This window comes from Chinchilla lanigera, unplaced genomic scaffold, assembly GCF_000276665.1.
Source record: "Chinchilla lanigera isolate Chin_1 unplaced genomic scaffold, ChiLan1.0 scaffold00005, whole genome shotgun sequence".
NCBI classification, from domain to species: Eukaryota; Metazoa; Chordata; class Mammalia; order Rodentia; family Chinchillidae; genus Chinchilla; species Chinchilla lanigera.
Genome location: NW_004955406.1, coordinates 12,120,356 through 12,140,562, shown reverse-complemented (window position 1 = coordinate 12,140,562; position 20,207 = coordinate 12,120,356). Strand labels below are relative to the sequence as shown.

At 38.0% G+C, this 20,207-nt stretch overlaps 1 protein-coding gene across 2 annotated transcripts in view; it reads right to left on the bottom strand.

Annotated features, from left to right (window-relative positions):
• Prrc2c (proline-rich coiled-coil 2C) overlaps positions 1–20,207 on the bottom strand; it is a gene marked incomplete in the record, with an annotated part of 78,195 nt that overhangs the window by 24,704 nt on the left and 33,284 nt on the right. Inside the window, 10 exon segments of one of the 2 annotated variants that reach the window (XM_005374839.2) lie at positions 415–500; positions 803–1,700; positions 2,921–3,075; positions 4,781–4,989; positions 7,347–9,593; positions 10,716–10,926; positions 11,855–12,104; positions 12,493–12,662; positions 15,246–15,855; positions 19,613–19,666. In XM_005374839.2, coding sequence (XP_005374896.1) covers positions 415–500; positions 803–1,700; positions 2,921–3,075; positions 4,781–4,989; positions 7,347–9,593; positions 10,716–10,926; positions 11,855–12,104; positions 12,493–12,662; positions 15,246–15,855; positions 19,613–19,666 — 4,890 coding nt within the window. 2 annotated transcript variants of the gene reach the window in all.

Here is a 20,207-nt window from a genome sequence, read left to right as displayed (position 1 = left end):
GGCATTTTGAACAAAAGGTTATGCATCATTAAGACTGTGCTCTAAAGTTGTGTATACTTATCTTTCCTTCATTTTTTAATTAAATTCATCCCAACTAGCCTCTTATGTACCTTCTTTTCCACCAACACTGCTTCTGTCTACGTTATCATGTCAGTAGGAAGGTACAGAAAATAGTAACTATTTATGTTCTGTATCACAAGGTCTTTTGTTCAGGCTAAAAGACACAACTCTAAATGGGAGAACAGCTTATAAATGTAAAGGTTTAGCAGCACTAGCATCATTAGGGAACTTAGAAACATATTCAGGTCTCAACCCAGACCAGTGAGTAAGGATCTCAGAAATCAAATAGCCCTCCAGCTGATTCTGAAGTATATAAAATTTTGAGAAATTGTTTTAAAAAAAGTCTATTCCTACCTCTGATGAAGTAGCCGATCCAAACGAAGTTAAGGGCTTATTCCACGCACTGACTGAAGGTGGCTGAGGTGGACTAATGGGACCTACTGAAAAGAAGCCACAAAAAAAATGACCCTCAATATTTAGATTCTAACACTGTCCATCTAACCTTTCTTGCAATGGTAACAAGAAGAAACAATGACTTCATATCCATAACATCTTAAATGCCAAAACAAAGACCCCCCACCAGTTATACTAGCTTATCAATAAACTTGTGTCCTTAAAACACAACACAGTTGTTCAACAGGCTTACTTTAGAAACAAGTACTTAAGAAAGGAAGCTAAGAATTACTTTTATAATTACTAGCTTAAAAAAAAGACAGCAAGACAGAACTGCTGCACCACTTACATTTCTTAGAGATGTCATTCAGCACAGCTGGTGGGGCCACCTTGTTATCCCATAACTCAGCTGTCAGACTGCCATGTGGCTGTGGAGTCTGGATGGATTTTCCTGTGGCTACGTAATCTGTGCCATTAGGTGTCTGAGCTGAAGGCAGCCTAATTGAAGGTGGTGGCTGTTTTGAAGACTGTGAAGTCTGTAAGGGGTTCTGAACTGGTTTGTGGGTCTGGGCCTGAGTCTGTGCTGGAGCAGTGGGCGTAGAGGCAGGGGTGGGGGCGGGAGCTGGTGCTGGCGCAGGGGTGGGGGTGGGTGCCGGGACTGGAGCTGGAGCTGAGACTGAGGCTGAGGCAAGCGGGACTGAGGCCACTGAACCTGAGGCTGAGGTGGCCGGGGGTGAGATGGCTGGCACATTTGGGGCCGAGACTGCTGTGGCTGGGGGTGGAGCGGAAGCTGGTACTAAGGCTGAAGCAAGGATAGGAATTGAGGCTGGAGCAAGAATGGGGACAGATGCAGGGGCTGACACAGAGGCAAGGATAGGGGTTGGAGCCGGGGTGGAGGCTGACGCTGAAGAAGAGGACGTAGCTGGAGCTGGAGAGGATGACGACACTGGGGCTGTGGTGCAAGCTGGAACTGGAATGGAGGCGGAGGGTAGCATTGGAGCTTGGGCTGGGGCTGAGACCAGCACTGCAGGTGACGTGACAACTACAGCTGCAGTTGAGGCCGTAACTGGAGGTGCAGGTGATACAAGAACTGGAGCTGAGGTTGAAGACAGAACTGGAGCTGAAGCTAGAGCTGAGACTGGAGCCTGGGCTGGTTGGGTCCCTGTGGCCTGCTTTTTGGCAAATCTTGGAGGAAGCTTAGAAGTCTGACTTCTTCCCTTCTCATTGGCATTTTTTTTGTTCCAGACCTTAAATAATTGGTAGAAAGCATTTTTGTCAATAATACAGCAAAAGCAATAGTTTATTTTTTATTTATTTATGTTTTTTACTTTTTTCTGAGACAGAGTCTCGCTATGCAGTTCAGGCTGGCCTTGAGCTCACTTGGTAGCCCATGCTGGTCTCGAACTCACAACGATCCTCCTGCCTCAGCCTCCCGAGTGCTGGGATTACAGGCATGCACCATCATGCCTTGCAAAAGCAATAATTCATGTATGTAATCTTTAACAAAACTAGCTATTTCGTTTACTCTTGTACATATGTATTCATAAGCAAGAAGTCAAAGTTGCTATAAAGCCAAGAGAATGACAAATATGTATTATGTATTTTTGATATGCAGGTTGATAATTTCTTTTCAACAATTCTGAAATTAAAAACTGAAAAAGTCTGCAGTTTTACTTGACAGCAAAACCTGATCTAATAAAAAGCTACTTACTGGTTTCAAATCAACTCACATATGCCACAAAAACATTGATTTTGGGAGTGTGGCTAGCTAGAGAGGGGTATATGCACTGTTACTTTAACCAATGACTCAACAAATTACCTCCTAAAAGTATCTAGTTCCAGGGGGGAGTTTGAGTTCAACTTAAACTCAACTGATCCTCTGTATTTTAAAGTAAACTAATTGAAATAGTAACAGGAAAATTTTAAGGCCAAATTTTTTTGGTGTATGTGCTGCTGAAACAAGTACGTTAGGCCAAAAATTTAAAATCTACTGGATCATGACACAGTGTTTACTAATTTCCAAGGTAATTTTTTTTGTTTTTGAGTCAGGGTCTCAGTATGTAGTTCAGGCTGGTTTCAAACTCGCTGTGATCCTTCTGTCTCAGCCTCCCAAGTGCTTGCTTGGATTACAGGCATGCCTCACCATGCCTGGCTTTCAAGATAATTTAAAAATTAACTCAACTCTTCATGGGGCAAATAACATGACCAGTACTAACACATAAATATATCACTAAATTAAAATAAAGATGGCCAGCTCTATGTCAAGTGGCAAGCTACAATAACTGTATTCATTTAAAATTTACCTAAATTCTGGTCAAAATAGTTGAAAACTCTGAAGATGGAATAATTTTCAGCACTTGAATAATAAAACAGACTTGATTTTGTTAGTAGATGAAAACCCTGACCATTTGCTAACATACTGTGTACAACGTTCTTAACTAGTGACAAACTGAAACAAGCTTTAAACCTGTATGACTTGTTCTTCCTTCTTTCGGCGTTCTTCATCCTGTAAACGTTTTTGTTGTTTTTTAGACACCACTTCAGTAAAACCATCATCATTTAAATTTGACTGGGGGTCTTCAACTACTGTCACCTCAGGGTGATCATCAATTATAACAACACCTGCAAGTGTGAGAAATAATTTAAGTATCTTCCTTGTTTCAAGTTGAAGAGTAGAAATGTCTAGTGTATTTAGCAGAAAAAAAAAAATGTCAGAGACGTAGTTTATATAATTTACTGTATAATGCAGTGGTTGTGAACCTATGGCGTATGTGTTGCAGCGGGCTGTATCACTGAAAGCAAACGGCTAATAACCTATTTTGTATGCCATAAGGCGGCCATACATTGGTAAGATTTAAGAGGATTTCAAAGATTTATGAAAAAATTTCATAAAGTTAACAATGAAAGCACCAGAACTGTATGGTGTGAATGTGTATTTTTTAAGCAATATTAAAAAATAAAATTATCCTCTATATTTGCCTCTACCTCTTGGCCTTATATATACATAGTGATTTAAAAAAAACTACTTTAACTCATTTGCAACTATTCTAAGTAGATATTACTATTATTTTCCTTTTCCAAAGGATGAAATAAGCTTTCAACTGATTTGTTAAAGAGTTGAGGGGTGCAATTTAGCTTGATCTACCACTAATAATGGGTCCATTTCTTACAGACCCCTGTCTGCAATGTGTCCTTGTTAAAAACATGAAATTAATGTGATACTTCTATATGAATGCAATGTGGTGTGGCACATAAAAAGCATCTAGCTGATAATTTTATGTATTTTCAACTATTCCTGGCCTTTATTCATTAGATGTCAGTAGCAGCCCACGGCAGTTGTGAGAATTAAAAATGTTTCCAGAGATTGTCAAATGTCTCCTAGAATGCAAAATCACTCAGGCTGAGAATCACTGCTTTAAATAACCAAATTAAAAATTCTTAAATATATGATTAAAATCAGTTAATTTCTTTTCCATATGGATTGAAAGTGGTACTATAGAACAGTAGTTCTCAGACCTTACACTATAGGTTAGAATCACAGGGAGAGCTTGTGAAAAACAAGACAATGCTATGACCCACTAGTAGGTTTGGGCTAGATAAGAATTTGCATTTCTCAAAAACTCCCAGGAGATATTAATGCTCTGGGGACCACACACTCTGAGAAGCACTGGTCAAATAATGTCCAAGACTTGGGCCCACATCAGAGTTTAATATGTATACATGACCATTAATTAGAGTGCTCAGTGTTTTCAGCAGCAGCTTTATCTGAATGAATGGCAAGTAAGTGTACTTTCACATATATAAATGTCTTTTCATAGATATTCCTTCCTTGTTAATTTCCTTATCCAGTATTTTCTTATTGCTTATGTTACCCCCACATGATAATTATTTCATGGTTTACTAATTCTCCATAGCAATACAGCCTTCTATCCTTTAATTCTCTACTTACTGTATCTTAGAAACCAGTCTTAAGAAGTTTGTAATCTTAGTGAGTTGAGCATTTCTTTTTCTTTTAAAAACACCAAGCTGTATGTGTAGATATAACTAAGCATCATCACTTAAGTTTTCTATGGTTTCTCATATCTGTATGGCAAGGTAGGATGAGTTGTGTAATTTTTTTTAGAAAGGACAGTAAAATTGTGTTTCATAGTTAACAAAAATTTTCTTAATTCAGGGCTATGCTAAAAAGTTGGTTATTATTTTAGTTTAAGGTAAATCAGTGTTTTATCAACTTCTATCACTACCATGAAAGTCTAATTCTTTGACGTTTTTAGAATATCCACTTAAATGTAACAGATAAGTAAAATGAAAGGAACCTATGACGTACTTGCATAATTGTTAAGATCAAACTGTGAGAGAGCATCTACTTTCTCTTTGGGTTTTTTAGGACCTGGTTTGGTGTCTTCTCTTTTTTTCCCAGTAGAATCCTTGGAATTCTTTGGTCCTGTACCATTAGATGCTCCTTCCTGGTGGTGTGCAGAGCTGCCATTGACAGGGTCCACACTGGCTGGGCCTGCAGATTGGTCATCAAATGGCCTAGAAAAAATAATGTGGAAGATTACTACCTTAACATGCCCAAACGAAAGAAAAACACCCTCATTGGCAATTTCTAAAGTTTAAGATGAAATAGTAATAGGAGAAGAAACGCTAAATTTCATACTAACAAGCTTTTAGGGCATAAACTCACTAAAGTAGAGCTTCCCAGTGAAGTAGACCCGGATTCTTCCCAGTAACTGAACTTCAGAATTCTAATTACCCCAGAAGCTTTTTACTTTGTTCATTTGTCTATCTTATTATAAATGAGCTACTTAACATTGTTTGTAGCAGAAATTTTCTGTAATCCTATGAAGTCCAAAGCATTTACAACTCCATCTCTCCAAAAGTGGGTAGCACAAGAAAACAAAATTTTAAAAAAGCATTCTATGTACATATACATGAAGTGTATGTACACTTTTTTAGAAGTTCAGATTTACATACTGGTATAAACACATTAACACCTTTAACATAACAAAATTCCCTTTACAGACCAAATGTATCTCTGGCTTTCTTTCCTTATGATTTTCAGGTTTATTAAAAAAAAATTCCAGGGGCTGGGGATTTAGCTCAGCAGCAAAGCGCCTGCCTGGCAAGCGCAAGGTCGTGAGTTCGGTTCCCGGTACCAGAGAAAAATCAAGAGAAAAACCAAAAGAAAATTCCAGGTGAAAACAGACTATGGGAAACAGTGCGCCACCTCACCTTCATGGCAGCCTATAGTAGTAGCCAAGATAAAAGCTTACCAAGTGCCTAACATGACCTCAAACATTTGAAAAAGGAATTCATTTCTTCTAAATGATACTTGCACAATGTTTCTATTTATTTATTTATTTATTTATTTACTTTCCTGGTACTGGGAATTGAACTCATGACCTTGTGCTTGCCAGCAGGCGCTGTGCCATTGAGCTAAATCCCCAGCCCCTGCACAACATTTTCTTTTAACTATCTTCAGTCACTACTACTTCTGCAAGTTCTAAATTGTTGCTGTCTACACAGCACATATATCAGTTAAAGATTTCTCCTGAGGTGGGACGTGGTGGCGCACGCCTATAATCCCAGCACTCGGGAGGCTGAGGCAGGAGGATCATTGCAAGTTCGAGACCAGCCTGGGCTACAAAGTGAGCGCAAGGCCAGCCTGAATGGCATAGCGAGACCCTGTATCAAAAAAGACCAAAAAATGAAAAAAAAAAAGATTTCCCCTGAGTATTACTACTTGAACTTTTAATTACTAGTTACAGTCAAAAATTTATTTAGGCCAGGCATGGTGGCACTCAGGATGAGGAGACAGAAGGATCGCCCTGAGGATCTTTTGAGGCCAGCCTAGGCTACATAGTGAGTTCAAGGCTGGCCTATGCTACATAGTGAGACCCTGCCAAAAAAAACCCCAAAAAAACCACACAACAAAAAAACAAAACTTATTCAGTACTTCTGTTGTTCAGAAGGGAGGCTCAGCTTCTGAAGTAATCAGGTACTCAATAAACGCAACTTCTTTTCTAAATTATCTGGAATCAATATAGTAATCTGAAAAGCTAGCTATACGTAACTAAGAAATTTAGATTAAACATGTGAAATATTGTCCAAGTAAGTTTTACTAGCTCAAGCTACAAACTGGGAATTTGGTCTAAGACTATGGCATATCATCATAATGGCTGCTTACTATATATATACCTGTAAGTATATTACAAATATCTCAGTAGTCTTCACACATTTGTATGACTACTATATTTCACTGGTAAAGAAGCAATTTACATGCCGGGCACGGTGGTGCATACCTGCAATCCTAGCACTCAGGAGGCTGAGGCAGGAGGATCGTTTCAAGTTCAAGGCGAGCCTGGGCTACAAAGTGAGTTCAAGGCCAGCCTGAACTGCATAGGGAGACCCTGTCTCAAAATGCCAAAAAAGAAAGAAGAAATTCACAAAGTAACAGAACCTAGATTTAAACCTAGGCACCTGGAATGTTTACTGCTACTTTATAATGCTTCATAACACTAATATTAATAGTAATACATCAAAGAAAATGTCTCAAAGGAAACTACTTGGCAGCAGAGTTTGGTAAGAAACTAAGGAGGGCCACCATCAGCAATGATTTAGCAAATGTGTCTATGTCCCTCCTGAGCCTGCAGATTTTTCCAAAGTTACACACACTCCCAAGAGGACTCTTGGCAAATGTAACTTAGCAGAAGACTCCTGAGACACCAGCTCGTCTTCTCAAGTACCCTTGCACTTAGAAAACAATGAAAAGCATCCCAAGAGTATATCTTAGTCTTGTATTTAAACTGGCTCTCTGCATAAATTCAACTAAGAATTCTACTTGCAGCTATTTTAATGGTATAAAAGTTTTACATCTAAAAAGCACTCACCCTCTCTTTCCACTTTTTGATGGTGGGCCACTTCTTCTCTCATTCCTAGGACCTGAGAAATTCCTTCCCGATTTGGGGGGACCATTGTTGCCACGTCGATTCTGGCGATCTACTCCAGGTCTCTGGCTGGAAAAACTTCTCTTTGCGATTTCTCTCTTAGGAGGAGACACATTCTCACCAGCCTTTACAGCAGCCTGTGCATTCACATCAGCATTTTTTTTTTCATCCCTCTCGCGTCTCTCATTGAAATCACTGCTTTCAGAAGCTGTTTCCCATTCTTCATTTGCCTGATCTGAAGAGTTCTGATTAGATAAATCTGGTGTCTTATTCCCAGATATATCCCCAGCAGTATTAGCCGGTTCTTGAACCATGTTACTAACTGTGCCATTTGTGGGCACTGACACTTCATTTGTTTTTGTAGCAGCCTCCCTCTCTCTTAGACGTCTAAATCGAGGAGGCTTATCTTGCCTTGGTGGCCGGGTAGGACGCTGCCTTCGGGGCCTCTCTCTAGCTGGGTCAAATTTTCGTTCAAATTTTGGAGGTCGTTTATCTGCTGGTATAGGAATAAACTGTTCATGTCTTCTTGGTGGCTCTCCATCTTCTAGTTTAGGAGCGTCAGTCTGCCTTGGGTTCCACTGATTGTCCCGATAAGCAGGTCTGCGCAGGGTGGAAGGGCGAGACGGACGGCCTCCGGGGTCCCTCCCACCGCGCCTGAATGTTCCTCCTCTGCCTCGCCTCGTAGGCTCTCCTTTAGGAAGGAAGCCTGGTTTAGGTTTATCATCATCCCGTATGTAAGGCTTTTCAAGTGGCCTATTATCCATTCGAACATGATTTTCAGGCTTGAAAGAAGATTGAGGTTTTAGAGGTTTTTTGTTTTCAGACCGATCATCTCTTTTGGGAAGTTTGCCTTTGCTTAAACTATCCTTGTCACTTGCACTTTCATGAACTTCACTGTCTGTATCAGTCTCCGAACCCCGTTGTCGTCGTCTTTTGGGTACAATTTCAAAATCAGAGCTTTCACTTCGTGTTTCACTTTCTTCTCGCTGTCTGAGAGGACCCGAGGGCACATGTTCTGTTCTTGGCTTATTGTCTCTGTATTGGGGATAGTCTCGAGTATGCCCTCTACCACCCCTACCACGCCCTCCATAAGAGCCTCTATAGCTTCGACCCCTGGAGTAATATTCCCCGCGGCCCCGACCTCTGTATCCTTGATCTGGAAACCAATCTCTATCTCTAGCTTCTTTCCAGTAGGTCCTGGGGGGTAAAGTTGACTCTTTTTTAATTGTTGGTCTTGAATCTGGTCGAGTTCTCTCTATACCAATGTCTTTGCTAATGGCTTTCTCAGGCTGTTTTTCTTCTTTGACTGCTGGAGATGCAGCAGTTTGTTGGTTCACAGTTTTAACTGCAGGCTCTACCTGAACACTACTTACAGGTTCCAAAGGCTTCTCAGTGTCTTGAGATGGCTTTTGAGCCAAAGCTGAAGTTTCTGTTGAAGGAAATTTCTCTGGTTCTGGTTGTACTGGAGTTGGAACTGATGGTGGCTGAACTGGTGCTACAGGAGGTGATGGGGGAGAAACAACATCCTTCTTTTCCGTCTTTTCAGGTTTTACTAATTTTTCAGTAGGCTTTTCAACCTTTTCTCCTTCTTTCTCTTTCCTTTGTTCTCGTTCTTCTTTCATATCTCTAAGTACAGGTTTTTTAATGGGACCTGATCTTCTCACAGGCCTATCATTACCGTCTTCCCTTCTGTTGGAGCTTGGCCTTGGGCCCCAACGGGTTTCTGACTTAGACTTATATACCTTTTCAGGTTTGGGTCCTTCAGAAGATCGTATAAAGCTATCTTTTTTTGGCTTTTCTTCTGGTCTTTCTGCTGGTTCTTTTGAATCAATGCACCTGCTGGTTACTTTAGGAAGGCTTATAGATGGCTCACTTCTTTGTTCCTCTGGTTTATGAGAAAGGTTAGAGCCATGAGAAATACTTCTTTTCGGGGCAGCCTGACTTTCTAGAGCTGAAATCTGTTCCTCTGGAGTACTGGATAAGGTCTTCTGATCAGATACTTCAAAACAAGCAGACTGGTTATTTGTATCAGGATGGGGCCTAATGTCTTCCACAGATCTGCTTACAAATTTCTGTCCTTCTGTATCACTTGATTCTCTAACAAAGTCAGCTTTTGGATGTGTCTCCAACTGACTGTGTTCTACAGAATAGGCAGCAGTAATCTGTTCCTGGTCCAAAGCAGCTTCAGGCCTATGGAGGATAAAAATGCAAATGTATAATAAAAAAAAAAAAATAGTCCTTCCCATATGTAAGTACACAGGAAAATAACCTTATTCTGAAATATGAAAGAATGGACCTTAATCATGAAGAGCATCTTTATCTCTATAGTCACAATAACCAAGAGGATGGAAGAGCACATACACGTATGTGCACACAAACATACATACACACACGAAGTATTATTCTGGGCTAGACAAGGAAATAATGTGAAAGGCTACCAAATGAATAAACCTTTGAGCCAGACAGGCCAAACACTGTGCATGATTCCCCTTACAGGAGCTCATAAAAAAATTAAGTAGGATGATGGCTGCCAAAGTAAGTGTAGGAGGAAACCTGGAGATGATGAACCAAAGGTATGACATTTTAGGCATTCAAGATAAGGAAGTTCTACAGCTCTGCTGCAATATGGTGGTTAGACGTAACAATATTGTATTGTACATTTAAAATTAAGAAGGTAAGTCTAATATGTTTTTATAACCACAAATTGAAAATTAAGGAGAAATGTTTAGACATACTTGTGAATTTCTAATGTATCATGATTAAGTTCTACCTAAGGTGAAACAATGTACTAAAGTCCATCTGTCCAGTTAATTAAAATAATTATAAAACATTTATAATAAAAACAAGCCTGATAAAAAGGTCTAGCTATATGGTATAAAACAATTAGAGGTTCCTATCAATTGCTTGCTACTTTACAGTAATTTTGTATATTAGTGTTTTTCCTTTTCTTGGCCTTAGAAAATTTCCAGAACACACTGATTAGTAAATGTCGACCATTTCTTACTACTGGAAAAATTATATCAACACTTTAGTCAGACTATATTACAACTAAGATTTGCCAGTTTAAGATCTAATGCTAAGTGCTGGCATCTAATTTTGTGCACAGAACTAGTCTGCAATGTGCCCTAATCAATATAGAAAATGCCAGAAAAAACTGGTGTCCAAAGATAAAGTGGGGCAAACTAAATAGACGGAAATCAGATTTATGGCTTAGTCTTAAACAAGAATGATCTTCATGGACACTAAAGAGTTATCTTTTTTTTTAACCATAATGCTCTACATAGTCCATTAATAATTTCAAGAGTTTATTACCTTACATCATCAGAGTCTTCATTTGTCTTAGGTGTAGTTGCCTGCTGAGGCTCAGCATGAGGATATGGATCTGACCCCCACATCATACGGGACTCAGGAAGAGAAACTGCATGATCTCTAGCAGATCGAGCTATATGCTCAAATGATTCAGAATTGTTTGGTGACCCTTCCATCTGGTCTCTTCTCATTAATGGTTTAGGAGGAATCATTCCTGTAACAAAAGTTCAGAGAATTGAGAGAAGTGAAAAAAATGAAATCATAATAGCAAATAGGTTATTATTTAGTATTTGGAACTCTATACTTTTAAGTAAAATTTTTGTAATTCACAAAACAACAAGTTATGTAACAAGCTGTTCTGTGAATGATCTTACTACTGCTATTAAAGCAGATTTCATTTAAAAACTGAGGCGGCAAAACACGCAAAATCACAATAGCTGACTTTATTTCAAAGGAAAAGAGTGTGCCTCTTAAAGACACCAAACACTTATGAATCCAAACATGTTAATACAGACATTGTGAGAATAGTGAAAAATTTCCAGGGAAATCTCCCAGAGCAAATTCCATTAACTTATTTTAGTTGATCGATATTCTATATAAAAAAATGCTTAAATTTCAAAATACCAGTTTAAATACAAAAATACCATTCTTGATTAGGTATTATCACCTCTACATTTTCCTAAATTTGATAATGGATTATTTGGATTTATCCTGATGGAGTTCAAGAAGACTGCTACTTTGTTTTTTGGCTGATCTATGAACAAAAAGTGTTAGACTGAAAAATGATGGAGGAAATTAAAAAGCTAACACATACAACACAGAGACAAAATTCAACTCTTGAAATACTTGAAAAATAAAAGACGTTGTACTGTTAACAGATATTAAAGATAGCAAATAATTTCCATCCCTAGAATTTTAAATATTATTTAAAAAACTTTTGAACAAGCATTTTGGTTTCACCACATAGCTGATGCAAGTTAACTACTCCGCAGACAATTATAATTTTATGGTTAAACAGGTCCTATTAAATTTGTACTAGATTACAACTCCCAAAGGAATTAAAACTAAAACGGGGTGAAAACACAAAAATTTTATTCTGCAAAATTATGAATAGCCCAAAGACAGTATCAATTTTAACTTACCAGGGTGAATGGGTGGAATGTCCATAGCAGGTCTTCCGGACATCATTCGAGGATCCATGTAGGACTGCATCATTAGCCACCTTGGGTCAAAACCCATGGAAGCCAAATGTTGAGGGTGAGGTTGCATGGGCTGGTAAAGTGGTCTGTGAGGTGGAGGCGGGACAGTACTACCAGATGGTTGTGAAGGAACAGTCTGTGGAAGTACACCTTGCTGCTGCTGCTGCTGCCACTGCTGCTGTTTCATCTGCTCCTGGAAAAGATGCACACATTGAGATTTTAGTTCCATGTGGCAGATTAATATAATCCATCATATCAGAAAATAATGCTCTTTTTTGAATCCTTGAGGAAGAAGAAATTCAACAGCAAGAGTTACCAAGAGAAAGACCTGAAGTACAACATTTTGCCTTATCCGTAACTTAAGTAACTAATGGCTCACTGATTAAATTGTGTAATCCATTTCCTATAAATAGAAGACACTGTATAAATGACAGAACATCAAAATAAACCCTGGATCAACAAACTCATTAAACTTCAAGGAAAACTTTTGCAATTTTAGGTTTTATGGCAAATTAATTTCTCTACTGAATAATAAAACCTTTTAAATCACAAATACGTGGTTAAAATCTCTTAATTATTACCTGCTGTCGCTGGAATCGTGGTGGCAATGACTTCTGAAACTGTTTGAAGTAGCCAGACAAGACAGCAGGTCGAGGCTGAGATCCTGATTCTGGTTCTGTTTCATGCATCACTTGTGTGGTCTCCTTTTCACTGCGATTACTATCTTGTCTAGTGAAAACTGGCTCCTCTTCTGCCCGAAGAAAGGATAAAAGGTAGTACCAAATACATGATTTTTGCACCGTATGATATAAATGAGGTCTAATAAAATTTAACAAGCAAAAAAGCATCAATATTCCCAAATACTGTTTTAGATTCTAATAGTGGAAGCCATCAACAAAACAATGCATTATCAAACGCAGATTTTCAAAGTTAATTCTTAAAGAAAACAGACCCAAATGCTTCAATAACAAAAGTTTGATTTTTTGTGGTAAGACATTTCAGATTCTATTTCCGTATTTTCCATATGCAAAATTTAATTTCAATACTTAGTAAAACTTATATGCAAAATAAGTAGCCTACAAATACATAAAAAGAGAGCATAACCATTTGTTTACTTACTAGACCATGGGAAAACTAATGATTTTAAGTATGAAGACTACAGTGATCACCAGCTAACTTCAAACATATAAATCGTTACCATATAGAATGTCAAGTACAGTCCAAAAGGACAGCCACAGGTACACAAAGTCTGCAACCCAACTCTGAAAACCAGAGTTACATTCATCTAGAATGTCATTTGTCACGATGATAAAGCCATGCTTCTTACAAACTCTTTTCTCAAATGACTAGGGATAAATTTTAAAAGGAAATTTATTTTGCCAATATAAAGCATGCAGTTGGGCCGGGGATATAGCTCAGTGGCATAAGCGTCTGCTTGGCAAGTACAAGGTCCTGAGTTAGATTCCCAGTACCAAAAAAAAAAAAAAAAAAAAAAGCATGCAATAAAGAATCATAAATCACCTGTGTCTTCTCTACATAATATGAAGAGAACTGAAGATGAACTGAAACTAGAACTGAAACTAAATAGCCCCAGGGAAACATGACATATGAATAAAAGCACAACTGTCAATAAATAAGGATAACCAAAAAGAAAATAATTTACTTGTTGTAGATGCATTTCAGGGTTGAATTAGCTAATTAGTGTCAACAGATGTGTTCAATGGCAACACTATGACTAAAATATGAACTTTATTACTAATTCAGTCTTCTCTTTCAATTCCATTACGCTGTTCTCATAGTATTCATTACTACTAAAGAGGATAATGTTATTTAGTTCTGTTGTGGGCAATTTTACTTTTGGTGTTAGAACATTCTTAAGTGCTTTGCGCACATCTAAAAGTCTAACATCAATACCGAATCTATGTAGAGTGATTAACATTAAAAATTTTATGTAATCTGATCATTCAACCTGAGTAATTATCCATTTGGGCTATGTATCATAAAAAAAATTTAAGTAATTCTTTCTTTTCTTTCACTTCCTTCCTTCAATTTGCAGTGCTAGGCAAGCAAGGAAAGTGCCTTTCCACTACACTATACTCACAGCCTTTCCTGTGAGTGTAAGAGCCAAGTTTGACGGTAACTCTGAATATAAATGAAAAGTTAACTTTACAGTTTCAAGCAGCAGGGTCTTGTGGAAAAGAAATAAAATTTGTGGTAAAAAATAGTATTTCCATATAAAAAATACAATGGCTACTTGAGAGGAGGCAGGAAGACTGCAAGATAGAGGTAAGGATGGGCAACCTAGTGAAACTGTATCAAAACAAAAGTAAAAAAAGGGATAAGGATACATTTCAGTGCTCCCTGGGTTTAACCCCCAACCCTATAAATAATAAATCTGTATTCCTACTTTGAGTTGACTGTTAGAAATGAACTTTACTGCAATCTCACCAAGGTTTTATACTGTACTTGAATTGCATTAGTCTGTAAATCAACTTGAAAAACAGAGTTGTTCATTGGATTCAGAAAAATAACTTTCAACAAAAGGTGTAGTTATTACAGGATATTATAAATTACAAAAGAGCATTATGAACCACACCATGGAAGTCTGTATATAGAGTCTGCCAAAAAAAGTATACATATCAGGAAAAGAAAGAAATGAATACAAGCTACTTGGGGCCTTTACAATTACAAGAGCTGCTCAAAGAGGTGGCAATTAACTTTCAGACATTTACTAGTACAGGGAACTGAAGTGTGTACACATTTTTGGGTAGACTCCATATATATATGGTGGTAAAGTGCCACATTTACTAAAGGTAAGAAAAGCAAAATTGGAAGAGTAAGGGAAAAAATGGTCTCTGCAATGATAGCTTGGGCCAAGTAAAAGTAGGAAAAAGAAAAAATAAAAATACAAATACACCCCCCTATGGCACACAGAGGGCTATGATGAGATACGACAGCCTGAAGTTTCTACATTTATACTATTAGATCTACTCCAGTTCAATTTCAGAGGTATGAATGTGAATGAACAAATTAAATACTGTTTAGTTAAGTGTTTTGGAGTAAGGAAAAACCAGGAATAAAAATACGTGGCACTATGAGGCCAATTACAATTTTGTAGACAAAACAGAACTGAAGTTTATCTAATATACTGAGAAACACTTCAGAGATGTTTGTTCACAGGTCAGTTTAGAAATGCCTCTAGCCTGTGTGCTGTCCTGAAAAAGCTATCTTAAAACGATCACTTTTAATTTCAATTTATAGTAAAAACACATACACAGTGTAACTAATATGAAATCCCTTACAAAGTTTATGTAAGCATGAACAAAACAAATACCTTTACTACAGCTTTTTTCACTCTCTTGTTTTTCTGCCACAGACTCTAAAATAGGTTCTTTGGGTTCTATTTTTTCTTCCACTTTCTCCCTTTCCTTCTTCAACTCACACTCCTTCTCCTGATCCTTCATCTTCTGTAGTTCTTTCTCCTTTTCCCTCTGTTGTTCTAACTCTTTCTCTTTTTCTTTTCTTTCCTTCTCCATTTCTCTTTGTTTTTCCTGCTCCTTCTCCAGCTCTTTCTCTTTCTCCTGCTGCCTCTCTCTTTCCCTCTCCTTCTCTCGCTCCTGTTCTTGTTCCTTTTCAAGTTCTTTCTCACGCTCTCGTTCTTTTTCTCTCTCTCTCTCCCTAATTTCCTCTGGTGACGGCTGTTTTTCCACAATGCCAAGCTTCTCATCCAATCGCTTCAGCTTCTCTGCACAAGCTGCCTTTCTCTGCTCCTCCATTCTTCGCTCCTCCTCTTCACGTCGCTTACGAGCACGTTCCACTGCCGCAGAAATTTCAGACTGTTGCCTTCGTCTTTGCTTCCATATTTCATCTTCATCAGGTACCTGCTGCTTGGGAGGGAAAGGGCCTGATCTTCCAGACATTCCCTGTCGATCTGGAGGTGGATGCTGAAACATTAAGTTAAGTTATTAGATGAGGACGAAACTTTCTGACATACTGGGGATCACAGACATGGGCTAGGGTAGGAGAAAAAAGGGAAAATATCAGAAAAGTAACTCTGAGAAGATAGTAAGTCTAGACAATGTCCAATTAAGATGAGCTTAATGTGGCTGTTACTGACTGAGGATGTATCTACTTTATCAGACACTATTATTATTTGTTGGATTACATAAAAAGCAATACTGAATCTCAAAATCTAAATTTAGAAAAAAAGCAAGCAAAGGAAATTCAGAATGAGTATCTTAGCAGTAGCAGTCAAAGACTAAATCCTCAAAGGGAGAAACGAGGCCCAAAGTAAAATAAAATAGCAGCACATGAGCCCTGAGAAGCTCAAGGTATAACGAGGGAGAAGGAGAAACCCAAAGCAACAAAATGAGGGCGACGGAGACAATGCACTCAAGACACACTGCAGAAGAAGTTCCTACAAGTTAGCACAGGTGATGAGAATTGCAGCTTTATACCGAAAGACCCTAATCTGAATGACTTTTAACTTTTATTGAATATAAAGCAATGAGTTAGAATTTAAACTCATTGCCCAGGACTGGGGATATAACTCAGTGGCACAAGTGCCTGACTTCAGTTCCCGGTACCAAAAAAACCCCCACAAAACAAAACCAAAAACAAACTCACTGCCCAAAATTATGCTGAAACACGCAGGATGAAACACATATAAAGGGCTGAAACATGCAGGAAGAAAAAAATGTTCTAAATATACTGATTTTAAAAGTTCATAAGGTAAAGAAGTCTTAAAGGACACATGTAACCCAGTTAAAGCGCTTATAAAAAATAAAGATGTGATAAAAATAGATCAAATATTCTAAAAACAATGAACACAGACTTATTTATCAACAGCACTGTCCTAGGAAAACTACTTATTTTCTCTGATGCAGTTTCTTTACCTATAGCTCAGAGACAAGCTGAAAAGCAAAATAATTATATAAAAGTACCTAATTTACTCAGTAAACAGTTTTTTAAAAAGTAATTTTATTAAAGTATAATTTACATAAAATGCAATGCACATATTTTAAATGCAGAGTTTGATGAGTTTGGATAAGTATGTAATCACTGTTCCAATGAAGAAACAGAACATTTCTATTATGTCCATGACCCCCAAGCACTATTAACTAACTCTAACCTTGAGTAGTTTTGCTTGTCCCAGAATTTTACATAAATGCATAAATGTAGTCTCTTTCAGTGTAACAGTTTTGAAGTTATTTTGTATATTACTGGTTTGTTCCACTGTTGGAACAATATTCCATTATAGGTATATCCTTTCAACTTTGATAGACATGTGGGTTGTTTCCTGTTTTTAAACTATAAATAGCTATGAACGTTCATGCACAGGTCTTTGTGTAAAATAAATTTTATTTCTCCTCAATAAATAGAAGTGAAACCCCAATGTCAGACACATTTTACTTTACAAGAAACTGCCAAACTGTTTTCCAAAATGGTTACAAGGAATTATAGCCTCAGAAGCAACTTACAAAGGTACCAGCTACTCTATACCCTTCTGAAGAAATAGCAAAGGTGAGTGAAGAGCAAAATCTCACTATGGTTTTTAATTTGCATTTTCCTTGTGTGTAAAGATACTGAATATTTTTCCATGTGCTCACTGACCTTTCATGTATTTTCTACAGTTGTAATTCAAATCATTTCATTGGGCTGTCTTCTCATTAAACTCTAAAGAGCTTAATTTAGCCCAGTAAAGTCCATTGTCAGATGTGTGAAGAATCTTTTCTGTGATCAATCTTTGCATTTTAGGGGGAAGTTCTTCTAAGTCCAGTGGACTAAACCACATGCCTTTTGAATCTTACTCAAGGAATCTTTCTAGATTCAAGGTCATGGTGATTTTCTTCTAAATATTTTAGCTTTAACTTTTATGTATAAAGAAAAGCTACGAAGACCACTCAGTGGTTAAGAGGAGACAGGCTGGTGGAGATGACAGTGATGCTAAGTGCAGCTATTATAACAGGGTGATCAGGGAAGCCCTCTGGTGTAATATCTGAGCTGAGCATTTGATCAGAAGATGGATCTCAGGTCAACAGCCTTCTAGTTAAGAGCAAAGAGCAAGTAAAAAGTCCTGAGGAAGGAATAAAAAGTACAGCAATCCAGTGTGTGCAGCAGCACAGAGAAAGGACAGCACAAAAATAGATGGATCAACCTGAAAGGTGATGGGAAATACCTGATCAAGTATGACTGATATATGTAGTTTTTAAAAGATCATAGCTATCACAAAAGAATAGGACGAAAAGGGCAGGTGAGCAAGGTAGCATAGGAGGAAAGCTACACCTGTTAAGAACCTATTGCAGCCAGGAATGGTGGCATACCCTTGTAATCCTACTGTCTAGGAAGCTGAGGCAAAAGGACTACAAGTTCAAATCCAGCCTGGGTGACTTAGTAAGATCCTGTCTCACAATTTTAAAAAGGGACAGGGATATAGCTCATTGAAAAGGAACTGGGTTCAATTCCCAATACTGCATAACCAAACCAAGCCACCAAACCAAACTCCAAACCAAATCTAAAAAACAAAAACAAAAAACCCCAACCTGGGCTGGGGATGTAGCTCAGCAGCACAGCACCTGCCTGGCAAGCAAGAGGCCCTGTGTTATACACCTGGTACAAAAAAAACGCCAAAAACTACGTATAAAAAACAACCAAACTCTACTGCTATAGCTCAAATGAACACTAGTAAGAAGTAAGTATAGGAAGACATTTTGAAGGTAGAGGTGACATTTGTTGATACAGCTGGATATAGAGTGAAAAAGATGGAAGAGTAACTCTGCAGTTTGGCCTAAGCAAGTATGTGAATAATGATTAATGTCATTACCTGAGATGGGGAAGACAGAAGCAACTGTGTGTGTGTGTGTGGGGGGAAGGGGAGAGAGAGGGAGGGGGAGAGAGAGAGAGAGAGAGGGAGAGAGAGGGAGAGAGAGGGAGAGAGAGAGGGAGAGAGAGGGAGAGAGAGGGAGAGAGAGGGAGAGAGAGAGAGAGAGAGGGAGGGAGGGAGGGAGTGAGAGACAGAGAGGGAGGGAGGGAGTGAGTCTGGACATGCATGTATGAGCTTCTATCAGACATTCATGTGGAGATACAGACTGACTGCTGATTATATGACTATTAAAGTCAAGGTGGGGATTTAAGGGTAGAGATATGTACATCTGAGAGTTATTCACACATGGAAGAGACTACCTAGGGGAGTTACAAAGAAAAAAATGACTGAGAACACATGCCTCAGGCCTCCAAACCCAAAGGTAGAGAAGGTCCAAAAGGAAAACATTGTGATGTTTCAGGATAAAAAGTTTAACAATGGAGAAATAAATGAGAATTGAATTTATCAAGATTGTCACGGACTTTGATGTAACATTTTCATAGGTATAGTAGGAGATGAAATGGTGAGACATGGTATTACGATGACAGAAGACAGAATCCAGAAAAGAAGCAAGGACAACAGGAAGTCAGAATATATAGACACTGAAATGGGAAAAAAAAATATGTAATTATCTCCTAATGCTTCTGATTTCCTTAATGAAATCAGCAACATGCTACTCAAGTTGAGAATAAAGATGGTAAGGATGTAAAGAAAAACATGCAAGAGCCATAGGTCAAAAACCGACTATGTTAACATAAAAGCCATACATACACATAGCACCTTTCCAGCAAAAAATTAATTAAACATGAACCATTGACTAGAACTTAGTTAAAATTTACCTGCTGCACAAGCAACTTTGGAGGTGGTGGCAGATGTGAAGATGATCCACGTTCCTGTTATAAAGAAAGGATTGTAAAATTATTAGACATGAAAAAAACAACTCCTACAAGTATTTCTCAATGTACTATACTCAAGTTTTTTTTGTTGTCTTCTTGATGAGACAATAAGGTTGCTAAAAGTTAACCCATCTGTGCTTTACTCTCCTTTAATGGAAGTACATTGCTCACTACACAATCACTTTCTAAAGAATCACTCTATCATATCAATACAGTTATACTCCCAAATGCATGCTGCAAATAGAATTTTAGTGCAGCAGTTCTGCAATTCTGACCCGGGAAACCTGGCTGGGGAGAGGTTGTATAACAATATTCATGTGTTGGTATGTACACCTGTATGATACAAAAAAATCAAGACATCTAGACATAGTATCTTCTTTATATTCTCTATTCTTTAAGAAATGTCTCCAGTATATCAGTAAGTAAAAAGTCACACAAAACCATAATTTTATTAAAATATTGTTTGAAAAATACCTTTCCAGGGTTAGGGTTAGGCTCACCAACACTTAAGAATACAATCTGAACTTATACAGTATAT